The sequence below is a fragment of the Aspergillus tanneri genome (assembly GCF_003426965.1).
Source record: "Aspergillus tanneri strain NIH1004 chromosome Unknown AapTan_5_pilon_pilon_pilon, whole genome shotgun sequence".
NCBI lineage: Eukaryota > Fungi > Ascomycota > Eurotiomycetes > Eurotiales > Aspergillaceae > Aspergillus > Aspergillus tanneri.
The window spans coordinates 1686971-1699587 of record NW_022984632.1 but is presented as its reverse complement, the minus strand read 5'-3'; the positions used below and the strand labels follow the sequence as shown (position 1 = coordinate 1699587).

At 43.6% G+C, this 12617-nt stretch overlaps 3 protein-coding genes across 3 annotated transcripts; 2 read left to right on the top strand and 1 right to left on the bottom strand.

The window, feature by feature from the left end:
• Positions 1–3308: 3308 nt before the first annotated feature.
• Positions 3309–4929, top strand: RIM11 (GSK family serine/threonine-protein kinase; the record flags this gene model as incomplete). The annotated part of the gene is made up of 7 exons (XM_033574536.1): positions 3309–3354; positions 3444–3616; positions 3679–3762; positions 3835–4183; positions 4236–4429; positions 4489–4693; positions 4796–4929. 7 exons carry the CDS (start codon positions 3309–3311, stop codon positions 4927–4929), a joined length of 1185 nt encoding a protein of 394 aa, XP_033422554.1.
• A 1641-nt stretch (positions 4930–6570) lies between these two features.
• ATNIH1004_009953 (NCBP1 family protein) lies at positions 6571–9510 on the top strand (the record flags this gene model as incomplete). Its single annotated transcript, XM_033574535.1, has 8 exons — positions 6571–6631; positions 6723–6814; positions 6897–7003; positions 7068–7335; positions 7397–7645; positions 7790–8289; positions 8345–8526; positions 8624–9510. The coding sequence occupies 8 exons, from the start codon at positions 6571–6573 to the stop codon at positions 9508–9510; spliced, it is 2346 nt and encodes a 781-aa protein (XP_033422553.1).
• Positions 9511–10367: 857 nt separating this feature from the next.
• ERG3 (sterol desaturase family protein) lies at positions 10368–11475 on the bottom strand (the record flags this gene model as incomplete). The annotated part of the gene is made up of 2 exons (XM_033574534.1): positions 10368–11157; positions 11222–11475. The coding sequence occupies 2 exons, from the start codon at positions 11473–11475 to the stop codon at positions 10368–10370; spliced, it is 1044 nt and encodes a 347-aa protein (XP_033422552.1).
• Between the last annotated feature and the right edge of the window lie 1142 nt (positions 11476–12617).

Below are 12617 nucleotides of genomic sequence, written 5' to 3'. Positions count from 1 at the left end.
TAAACATTCTTAGGTGTGGTCCCCTCAGTTTCCCCTCTAAGTTATATTATTCTGCGAGCTTACCGAATTACTGCCTAGCAGAGAAATAGCAGTTGTTATTTAAAGATATAGGCCTCGTAGCTCTTTGTAAGTGAAGGATATGCTGTTTTATTATTGCATGTATATTTTGTTCTTAATATTACTTAAATAGAACAAACCTTCTTCATTGGCACATCTATAAAATTAATATCTAAAAAGTAATTTCATATGTCAGGTAGGTAATTACTGCAAGCATAAACTTTTGGAGATGCATGTAACTAGGTAATAAAAAATATATATAAAATCATAAAGCGTCATTGGTTTAATATAATAATATCGTGTATTATTAACCTAGTGGACACTGCTTACCCCTCTAGGCAATTTATATAGGTATGAATAAAGAGGTATACATAGGAAACTATCCTACATTCAGTGACTCATACAAAGCAGTGAGCTTTAATTTCCATGCAACAATCCCATTGAGTATATCAAAATCTAGACCCTGGGTGGTGAGTCTTAGTGTTCAGTAGTTGTGCCGTCAAAGTAGCTACTTGGCACCGAGTGTGTCTAAAATATACCTAGAGGTAATAGGTATCCGTGATACCGGCAGTCAGGTATGTTACTAACTTACAGAGTACAGAGTAGCACCTGACCTACCTAGGGAGGTAAGGGTGACATGGATCTAGGTGTAATAAGCAACTAAGTGGGCCAATTAAACTGGCTCTTGTGAAAACCATAGCTGGTCACTTGACACATGGGACTGTGCACTAGGTTTTGTTTACCTAGTTGTTACTAGAGCATCTACATACATACTCAGTACCTTGTCTCAAATCTAAAGCTATGACAAGTAAAATGGCCACCCCATGAACAAAGCTCTCACCACAAGAAAAAGCTGATATATTTGGATTTAAATAAACAGTGATATACAGATCTATATGAGATATATTAGGTACATAGTTTAGATTTGTATTATCCCGCAGCAGGTAATACTTAGTGTGTGACTTCTTACTCTTCGAGCTGTATTCTACCAATTGGATGTTATGTAAGTACAGCTCCTACTTTTTCAGCATTTGGTCTCACCAAAATATAGCTGGAATTACGGAGTATTTGGGTTATTCCCTCTTGGCTTGCTCGTATTACTTGTTCTAGCAGTGAGCTTTATAATGATTCCTAGACAAGTCCAGAATTATATACTCCAAAAAGAGAACATGGGAAACATTCCTTGGTGTAAAAAAATATCAGACTTCGCCACTAAAAAACCTATCTAGTGTGCTGTGTGAGGATCTCTTGTACTTATCTAGTTGAAGAGGCTTACAGCGTAAGTAATTCTGCATTGAAGCTACAGAGTAGGTAGACCGGATGTACAATATACAGAGTATATATACTTCGTACATGCATGTATGACTAGTACATATGTAGTAGTTTTTAGTACTAAGTATACCCACATACTTATTTTACTAGACTACGTAGTTAATAATACCACTGTATACAGAGTATACTCCGGATAACTAGTATATTAAGGTCATCTGGGAACTCCCAGCCCACCAAATGCTCGCGCGCCCAATCTGTGCAGTTCCATACAAGCCCGACCTGCTGTCATTGATCTGTACTTACTAAGTGCTCTGTACCAACCTAAGTATGCATTCTAATACTCTCTGCTATTTTATAAACTGTGCAGTGTAACTTATATACTAGATGTCTATCCACTCCTAAACCTATGGCATATAAAAAACCAGTACCTAGGTAGTTAATAGTTTCTACGCTTGGCATTCTATCTGGAGACTGCCAGTGACAGTTATGTGGGTACTGTAAGTTATCTTTGTGTTTTAGTTTGTAATACTAGGTAAATACTGACACCCCTCTTTACCCGCCCCCAGGCAGTCCCTTCAAATTGTAGGCGGCTGGTGCATTATAGTAGAGGCTACCTTAAGTTGGAGGTGGTTGGGTGCTTTAATTAATCTAAAGTTGTGGAAAAATTACTACTTATATGCCGGAGGCTATAAACAGAAATCCTTTAATTCTATTACACAAATTTCTTGCCTCTTTAGTCTTCAGACACTGCCACAGCTCTTTAAAAAATATTCTCTGTGGGTCACAGTAGTAGTAGTGTCTGCTAACTGTACCAGTCCCCGCCCTCTTTCTATTAAATCTAAATATTAAGGTATAGCAATGTAGTTACAGAGATATACAAGTAGATACAAGTACAGTGAGTATCTTTGTAGTATGAACCAAACAGACCTACCTACTAAGTGTTTTCTGGCTCTGCCTGTACCAACTCTAACAATACTCTGTACCAGATATTGAGTAAAGTTCCTAATTTCTTGCCCTCTACCCTTGTTAATCGTTTTCTTTCGTCGTCTCCCCCATTCTAAAAAGGTATTAACGGTACTGTGTACGGAATACCTATAGTAGGGACAGCCATGTAGGTAAATAAATAATAAAGGCAAGCTGTGTGAAGGAGACGGGCGGAATAAACCCAACTGGATAGATGGATGCTCTTTCCCCTCTAACATTTTGTTTTTAAGAGGGAGGTGTGGTAGCGGATTCAAACCAAGCATTATTAGTATTTTCTAGTTACGCTATTTATAACCATTTCCAAATTCCCTTTCTGCGTGGAGTTGGCTCGTGTGCTCCTTTCTATCCTCCTCTCCTCCCGGTGCTTTATTCCCGCGTTCCTGCAGCCCTCGCGTGTTCGGGCTTCGTCGCTCCATCAACGTCACCTGCCCGCTCTCCTCTCCCTCTCCTCCGACCACCCTACGTTACCACTACTTCTTAATCACACTGCCTTCCTACCCGCCTAACCGCCCTTCCTTCGAATTTACCCCCTGCCACATTGGTACGGCGTAAATATTCCCTTGAATTGACTGCGGTTCTCTTTTTCTTCTTTCGTGCTCTTTCTTTTTTCCTTACCTGAGGACTAACTAACTCTCACTGCTCTCGTTGCAAACTTATATCGGTCGGCGTAGTCTTCTGCTTTTCCTCTTGGCGCTATCCAAGTCCATTGGCCCTTGGTCTGAGCCTTTCCTCCTACGATTCGTCCGTCCACGAGTCCGCTTCTCTCAACCCTTCATCTCACGCGCACCTCCACTCAACATTCATCGTTCGGATATTCCGCCCATCCAGAGCACCCCTCCTCCATATCGCTCCCCCGAACTACATTCTGCCCAAAACGGACTTTACGCCCTACTTTTACGTCCCTTTCCGCCATCCACTATTGAGCTCCAGCCCTCCCTACTCCCGATAGCACTACCTGAACTAAACACCACTCTTATCTCCACTAGACGTCCGTGATGTCACAGAATCGGCCTGGGGTATTCTCGAGCTTGCGCATGGGTGGTAAGGAACATTTTATCCTTATTCTAATTGCTTTCCTTGTGTTTCCAGGACTCCTTTGCTGACATTTCCCGCTCTTATGGACCCCACAGAAGTTATTCGTGAAAAAGTCCAGGATGGACTAACTGGAGAAACCAAGGAAATTTCGTATTCACAATGCAAAATCGTTGGCAATGGATCATTTGGGGTGGTTTTCCAAACCAAGATGATGCCTAGTGGTGAGGACGCTGCCATTAAGCGGGTTCTCCAAGACAAGCGTTTTAAAGTATGGGTGGTCCCCTGCCTTCACTCACCACGAGCCATGTATCCCTGCTGATAGCTCCCCAGAACCGTGAGTTACAGATCATGCGGATTGTGCGCCACCCGAATATAGTAGAGTTGAAAGCCTTTTACTATTCTAACGGCGAGAGGGTACGTGGTAGCCTTTATCCTATGCCATCGGCATGGTTTTGTATGACTGATAATTATGCGGCACCATTATAGAAAGACGAAGTATATCTGAACCTTGTCCTCGAATATGTGCCAGAAACAGTGTACCGGGCATCGCGATACTTCAACAAGCTGAAGACAACCATGCCCATGTTGGAGGTCAAGCTTTACATTTACCAGCTGTTCCGCTCTCTGGCCTACATTCATTCGCAAGGCATCTGCCACCGTGACATCAAACCCCAAAACCTACTTCTAGATCCAAACAGCGGTGTCTTGAAGCTCTGTGATTTTGGATCGGCAAAGATCCTAGTCGAAAATGAGCCAAACGTTTCATACATATGCTCCCGCTACTACCGAGCGCCGGAGTTAATCTTTGGCGCAACCAATTATACCACAAAGATTGGTAATTTGCCATCTCCCTATGTAGTCGAATCGAGAAAGTTAACAAGCAGCAGATGTGTGGTCCACTGGCTGTGTAATGGCGGAGCTGATGCTTGGACAACCACTCTTCCCAGGAGAATCGGGGATTGATCAGCTTGTGGAGATCATTAAAGTCTTAGGGACACCTTCTCGGGAGCAGATTCGTACTATGAATCCCAACTATATGGAGCACAAGTTTCCCCAGATTAAGCCACATCCTTTCAATAAGGTATACTTGATCCCGCTCACGGAATGTTAAGGATGATTGGCTAATTGGGTTATTTTTAGGTTTTCCGAAGAGCTCCCCACGAGGCAATCGATTTGATTTCCGCTTTGCTGGAGTATACGCCAACACAGCGTCTTTCTGCTATCGAGGCGATGTGTCACCCGTTTTTTGACGAGCTCAGGGATCCAAATATTAGACTGCCTGACTCGCGCCACCCCAACTCCTCATCAAGGGAACTTCCTAACCTCTTCGATTTCTCTAAACATGGTGAGTCTCTTTTCTTTTCCTTCTTTCTTTATCCCCTCCTTTGGTCTTCCTTTTTATCTTCCCTCTCGACTACTTTCCACCTGTTTACTAATAAGGCTGTAGAACTCTCTATCGCCCCGGCAATGAATAGTCGCCTGGTTCCTCCTCACGCACGCCCTGCGCTCGAAGCCCGTGGTTTAGATATTGATAACTTCACACCCCTTACGAAGGATGAAATGATAGCACGTCTCGACTGAGTCAAGGTGTGCAATGATTACGAAGTACATGCCTGTTCATAGTGCAATTACGTGCACATGTGCGCAACAATCTGATATCATGCCGTACAAGTCTTCTATTATGCATCGGGCAGTTTCGGAAAAATAGGAAGGTTTGTCTGAATTGTAGACCTAGTCCTTTGGCAAGGAATCCAGGAGCTGGTTTCTCTATGTGGGAATTTACGGGAAGGGAAAAGCACAGGTAAAAAAGGGAGGAAAAAAAAAAAAAAAAAAAGAAGGGAAGACGAAGAAAATGAAAAAAAATCGAAAGGTCAAAATTGCAATGTGAGAGGAGTGACTAAGGAATGATTCCTTGACACGACTCCAAAGGTTCTTCAAGAGACAGTGGGCCATGACATTGTCACGTAATCGTGATGAAATGTCATTGTCTGGAGTTATTGAGGTGTCTGAGACAGCTCTTGGGAGGAAAAAGTGATACCCTTCTTGCGTGAGTCTGCCTTCCAGGGTTAAGTCTGCATAGCTTCGTATCTCGATTGAAAGGAGAGTCATGAAAACGGAAAGTGCAAGTCTTATTGACATGGATGGAAAGATGAATAACTTACAGATGCGTCAAATAGTATGAGAATTTCTTTGCTTGGTTGCACATTATGTGCCTGTGAGCCTGCTTTGAATATATGTCTTGGAGGTTGTATCCCCCTGACTTGCAGCTTTAGAAACTTCTTTTTATGTGCGCACTTGTTCACTTCTTTCTTGTTCTCCACCCCCTCTGTTCCTATACTTCTCCCTCCCCTGTCTTAAATTCTTATTGCTCTTATGTTCAGTTCTACTCATTTTTCTCTGGTGATTATACTTTACTCAGCCTGGCTGATGATGAAGCTACATGTTCTTTAATCCGAAAGCAGACGACTCATTTCTTTCGTACTGTTTATTTTCATCTCCGTCTGATCTTAGAGACTCACCTGAAGTATGCCACAAGACTTATATTATTAGTGTGTATAATCATAGTCTTGTAATTGTGTTTTCTGTTTATTTCCATGTTTTATATTGTACTTTCATACTCCATCACAAGCTCGTCTTACTGCTTTCTATCTCAAATTCGGTGACTCAGTAGTGCACTTTGTTTTTCGCATTAACCCGAGTTTGTAGCAAGCTTTACAATAAGTAGTATAAGAAAAATGAACAGAAGAATCCAATTATGGCATTTTACTCTTATTCTGGCGGTATCTACACCTTGATGCTTGGCTTTAACGGGCGTTGAGGTAGTAGCTCCAGAAGTACAGCTGTATGTACGCCTCGTAACAGATAGCTAACCACTGGTGCATTGAAATAATTTTTAATCTGAACACAGCATCAGCGGTTCGGAAGACATAGCTAAATAGACCATAGTTCTTCCACAATCATAGATTTAAGAGCCAACACATCCACTTCACTAATGTCCACAGTTGGTTATGTAATCACGGGATCGGATGATCTTAACCCCGAACTACCTGAAGACTGTGTTTTTACGGAGTACTTCCTAGGTGAACGTGGTTGGTTAATTTGTGTTCCCAGCAAAAGAGCTCAGAGCTCAATTGTTTATGCCCATACACCAAAATTACTGCAGCTATTGTTTCCGAACTTAAAACCTGCGGTCAAAGCGGTTGTATGAGCAGAAGGCTAGTCATGGCTGACTACGAACGCCGACATCATGGTCCTAGGGGTGGTCGCAAGAGGCGCCATAGAGGTGAGTGAGAAGTCTCCATCTATGTATGACTGGTTTAGGGGCGATGACTTCTTTATTCGTATATTATATTAACATTGGCCGGTATGTACAGATGACGATGATTATGACCGGCGCCAGAGGCGCAGGTATGAAGAGCCATTGGTTGTCAAGATCCGAAGACAACTGCTAAGCATTGCTGAATCAGTACGAGTGCCTTCCTATAGCTTGTGGATATCGGGGTCGTATAAACTGTGAGAAGAAATACTCATATGAATCTTGCCCTTAGGCAGCTAGAAGAGTCGAAGATGATGCGGTGAACATTGCGAAGAATGTGGTAGATAATTATGAGGATGAAGAACTCAGAAAAACTTTTATGGACGTGTCCCTTGACATGTACGTTTGAATATCCTACATCTCAGGCCCAACCGCAAGAAACTAATGATGGGTTCTGTAACAGTGTTCTTGAACAGCCGTTGAAGGTTCCTTTCATTGCGGCAATCATTCTAGTTGCAAACAGCCATAAATCAGAGCTCGTATCCGATATTCTTACACGAGCAGGCGAGCTCGTACAGAAATATATTAATACAGGGGGTTGGCGTGAGGTCAAACTCCTGCTCCGATTTTTGGGTTGCCTCCAATGTGTTTTTGATGGAGATGGCATTTTCCCAACCTTGGAGGATTTGTTCGCACGTGCAGTTGATCTTCAAACTACATCCTCCGAAGATGTGAGTGATTTGGAATGTTTCTATGGTGTATGCATTTGCTAATCGTTCTGATAATGCACAGGTACTCGGGTTAGAGCTCGTGAAAATCATTCTCTTTACCATACCATATGTAATGGCATCTCCAGCGGCTGGCTGCGAAAGCTTAGCAGCTGCTCTTCTTGAAAAGACAGATATTATTGCGTCCACTCCACATGCACTGGTTGACTTAGTGAACCCCTTCGGACCTGTGGATGGCAATCCAGATGTGCAAAGCATTATTAGCTTGCTTCAAAGTCAGCTTCAACAGGAGGCCAGCCGTGGCTGGGAACTTGTATGTATTCCTCGTCCATGGAAAGGAGCTCGAGAGGGGGGAGAAGAAGGTGAAACACCAATTGACACTGGAGCAAAACACGCTTTTCCTCAAATAACTGTCCCAAGCCCAGTCAACAATGGAACGAGAGCGATCTTTCCGCAGGTCTACATTTCCGTCTACTCGAACCAGGAAGTTGAGACCGTTCCCCCCACATCAGATATCTCTTCGTCTTTGTTACGGGATGCCCTTGTCGATACGATCAATATTCTTGATTTCAATCGTATCGCCACGGCGAAATATCTGATAGATGTTGATTGTTACTTCACTCCGCATACTTTTGTGAAGCGTGCCACCCCTTTTGATAGATTACGCGATATCTCGGGAAACCGTTCGACCTGGAAGCCAGAGGACGTTGCTGTAGATGCGGTCTTTTCCCAACTGTTCCAACTCCCTTCACCAGAACATAAGCTTGTCTATTATCATTCAGTTCTCACTGAATGTTGCAAAATTGCACCGGCCGCCATAGCTCCAAGTTTGGGGCGTGCAATTCGCTTTCTTTACCGCAGTCTCGAATCTATCGATTTGGATCTAAGTCACCGGTTCTTGGATTGGTTTTCTCACCACCTGAGCAATTTTGGGTTTACGTGGAAATGGAGCGAATGGTGCATATCCCATTTCATAGGCAATTACCGAAGTAAGAAACTGACCACCCTGCAGGATTGATGACCTTGAGCTCCCGTCGGTCCACCCAAAGATGGCCTTCATCACTGGGGCCCTTGATAAAGAAATTCGGCTAAGTTTTGCGCAACGTATAAGAGGAACGCTTCCAGATCCGTATCAAGACCTGATACCGGAAGGAAAGGAGAAAGATACCCCTGATTTCAAATACTCATTGGGGAGTGAGTTTCATGCGCTGCATTACCACCCGGCCCACGTCCACTATTCCTTTTCTTTTGAGATTCTATAGCGAAATAGCTAACGTATGCTCTTCCACAGCTACGCCCTATGCTGCTGAAGGGAGTGAAATCATGCAGCTTATCCGCAGGAAAGCTTCTGATGAGGAAATCGAGCCAGCTATCTCTTCCATTGAGGAGCAAGCCCAGTCGCTAGGTGTCGATACCCCAATGCTACCTTCGACTGACGCATTTGTTACAGCTATCTGCTTCGTTGGTTCCAAATCTTTGTCCCATGTTTTGTCCTGTATCGAGCGAAATAAAGAACGACTATTGGCGATCGGGCCAAAATCCCCTGTGGCACGTCGCCAGATCATTACCTCAGTCATGGATTATTGGGCCGATCAGCCCGGCATTGGTATCAACATAATCGACAAACTTTTGAATTATACAATCCTGACACCACTCTCTGTCATTGAATGGGCGCTAGTGGATAAGCTGGAGGCGGGGACGATCCTTGCAAAGACGCACGTTTTCGAGATGATAGCGGCCACTGTCGGTAAAGTTACAAACCGTCTACGGCAGATTGTTGCCGCACGCACCCAAGCAGGCCTGTACGAGCCTCAATTAAGTGTGTTGGATGAGACTTTGAATCGCGAGAAGGCGGATATGCAGGCTCTTTTTAAGGTCATTGAAGACTCAATCATCTCAGTCGCAGGGGGAAGCAACGACGAACTAATGGAAAGAGGTGATGGGAGCGGCAACTTGCTAGAAGACGGCATAATCAGACATTGGGGCACTCGATGGCTGAGGGTATTCCGGCGGAAGGCCGCGGTTGAGGAATCATTCATTGCTGAGGCTATGGCCTCAGCATCTCCTGTTGGAACAACAGCTCCTGCAGCTCCCCAGGAAGACGTCATCGCTGAGAACACCGTGGCAGATAGAGATATGGATGTGGCTGACACCGATGGACCTGTTGAGATTTCCTGAGGAATTGGGCGCCTTCGATGCTACTCCTTGCAAGCGGCCTCTGTTATTATGTTTTAAATGTAATTGCTGTAAACCTCAGCCTTAGTAGTTGATGCTTAAGAAGCCAAAACAGACTAGAAGAGATGACAGAAAAAGGAGAAACCCTTATTTCAAGCTTTGCGATAATACAAAAGAGTGAACCACATCCAGTCATATACTTAGTATGGTCATAAGAAGCTTCAGAAATGAGGAGCGAATGGGTACGAGTTGTGGGAGTCTTTACTACTACATACTCCGGAGCTGGCTGATGATTTCTTTACGACGTGCCACTGATTATGGCAAGACACTCCAACCTGTGAGAACACACTTCGGGACCAAATCACTCCAATTTCATTAAATATCACTGTCTTAGGCCAAGATATGTGCTACAAAAACACCATAATCGGCTCAAGTCACAGAGGGTAGGAAACCACTCCATAATTGTTCAGAGCCAATTCATCATTGAGACTAGAATACAAAACAGAAAAGATTAACGTAATGAAATTCGTGTTATACCAATAGGAATTAGGGTAAAGAATAGGGCAGAAATTTAAACATGAAACTCGTTACTTCCTTCTCGGAGTAGAACTCCAACGTGGCGTGTCACCAATTCACGAATGCCAACACCGTTCACAGGACGGCTGGATGTGATGGTCCCCTTCTTCGTGAATTCCACATCCGGGCCCGGAGCAAAAAGCAACTTGGATCGGTAACGATGATGCTCTGACTGAGTTCCCTTGACGGACTGATGTCGAGAAAAATTATTCGCTTGACGCTGTGGTCGATTTATACATAGAGACAAGTTCAGGGGAGAGATCCTCGCAGGCACTGACTGCAGGTCACAGATCCTTTTTGGTTTCTTCTTCTGCCAAATAATTGCGGTCATCATCGCCTTCCACATCCTTAAGAATGGTTTCCATCTCTTTGGTCTGTTTCTTCCACTCCTTTTCGTCCATCTTCGTCTCGCGCCGGAAAAGTTCCTCGTTTGGCTGTCGGTAGCTACCTCCAAGACGATCCCAAAGTGTTGTAAACTGTCCATAATTGTAATTGAAGTAAAGGTGGTGCATGGTATGGCAGGCAGCTCCATTTATCACCGGGCTGTTTGAGACGTATTCTCCATCATGGATCAACACGGTCCAGAGATTTATGAAACCGAAAAGAATGACGTAGGCAAACTTCTGAAGAGGAAAAATGAAAGGGAAGACGTGGTATGGAACGCTCTGTGCCCACCCATCCAGCGGGTGGAAAGCGTGCGACGCATACGGGCTCGGCATAATCCATTTGTGGTGAGGCTTGTGCAGAGTCTTGTAGATTAATGGATGGTGTAGTCCGCGATGGATCCAGTAAATGCAAAGATCAGTGAATGCGATGAACAGCGGGAACTGCAATATGCTGTAATAGGGGAACGGTTCGTCAGAGAATCCATCGTAAAGCATGGCATACCCACGGACTTCCGCGACCAAAAAGGGGGCTGTTAGTAAGGACATAATAGGCATCGACTTCATAGTCTGAGCGATTTCCATAGGAATCTGATTCTTCAGGAATTTGGGATGTCTGACGGTTGTCTTGTCCCAGATGAATATGTACGAAAGCGTTGCGGAAACGAAGTACGTGATAAAGCCAAAAATCCTATATCGAACGAGCGGACGTCAATCACTTGGACATTTCACAGCGAGAGAAAACAAGTACATACCACACAATCAGAAAAAAACTCAAGAACTGACGATAGATATTGTTTCTCGGCCAAGCGCTCATGTGTGCATACTTGGATGGTTCTAAATAGATCATCTTGGTGGCGGGTTCGTAAGCGAAGGGTTGAGATGCTCCGAAGAGCGACAGTGTGCTATTGGGAGCATTGGTGACCGATGATGACAACGAAGTTGGAAGAAGCTCGGCGTACAAGCGGTCGCCAATGAAGGTGTCCCAGATTTCGAGGGCGATATCCATGGTGCCCCAATATAAATGAGGGTGTAGAGCAATTTAGGATTGATTATAGCTTAGAAGGATGCAATGTGAGGGCAAGCAGGTAGGAGGAGAGAGAGATTGTGTATGTGTGTGTGTGTTTGTGTGTTTTTCTAAATAATCCAGGAAAGTACAGAGAATAGTGACCTATACTACCTGAATAAGAAGCCAATTTGCCTATAAGAATCAAGCGCGGCATCACACCAGGCGGAATGAACACAGCCGTTCCACTTGATTTGTTAAGCCGTTTGATATTTCCTCTTTTTCCTTTTTTTTTTTTTTTTTGCCCCTTTCCCGCTCGGACTGGCGTCGACGTTTAGGCTGGTGGGGAGCTGCTTCTGTGCGGATTTACGGAATTAGATCTTCAGGGGAGTAAATTTTCCGTAGGGTAAACCCGAAGGAATCAAGAGAGACAGATAATGGGGAACTACGTGTTTTATTAATTCATTTGCATAGCTCGATAAGAGATATCTAGATTTAAGTTTGTGTCGACTATTTCGCACCTCTGCATGTACTCTGTATGTATGTATGTAGGACATGACCTGTACCGGCGATTTGCAGGTACATATGTATCATCCCTAGACACAAAATCTCTCTAGCGTAGATAAACATTCCTGCTATTTAGTTATATATCATATTCCCCTGTTATTTATTTATTTATTAGTTTTTTTTTTTTTTTTTTTTTTTTTTTTTTTTAAAAAAAAAAAAAAAAAAAAAAGGTTGTACAAAGAGTTATCTAAATGCGCATGGGAATGAAATACAGAAACCACCGTATCATCCGTCCACTGTTTCTTATTTATTCTACCTTGTATAGTTATTGAAAAAGGGGAGACATGAGAGATCTAGCAGATATACAGTGTAGGAGTCGATGTCATCCATTATTTTATTCTCAATCGTTGGGGGATTTTTGCCTAAGGCATGATAGAAAAATCCAGCGGTGCCTTAGTAGGTATTATAGGGAAATGGGGTCTTCCTACCTCTTTGAGTATTTACTTCCTTCTGATGATTTAGTAGGTAGGCCAGACAAACTATCTACATCCTGAAGATCCTAGGCTATTCTCACGATGTATCTGTAAGAATACCCCTAAGACTCTATCTTGTCGTTCTGCAAACGGTCTCTCGGTGGG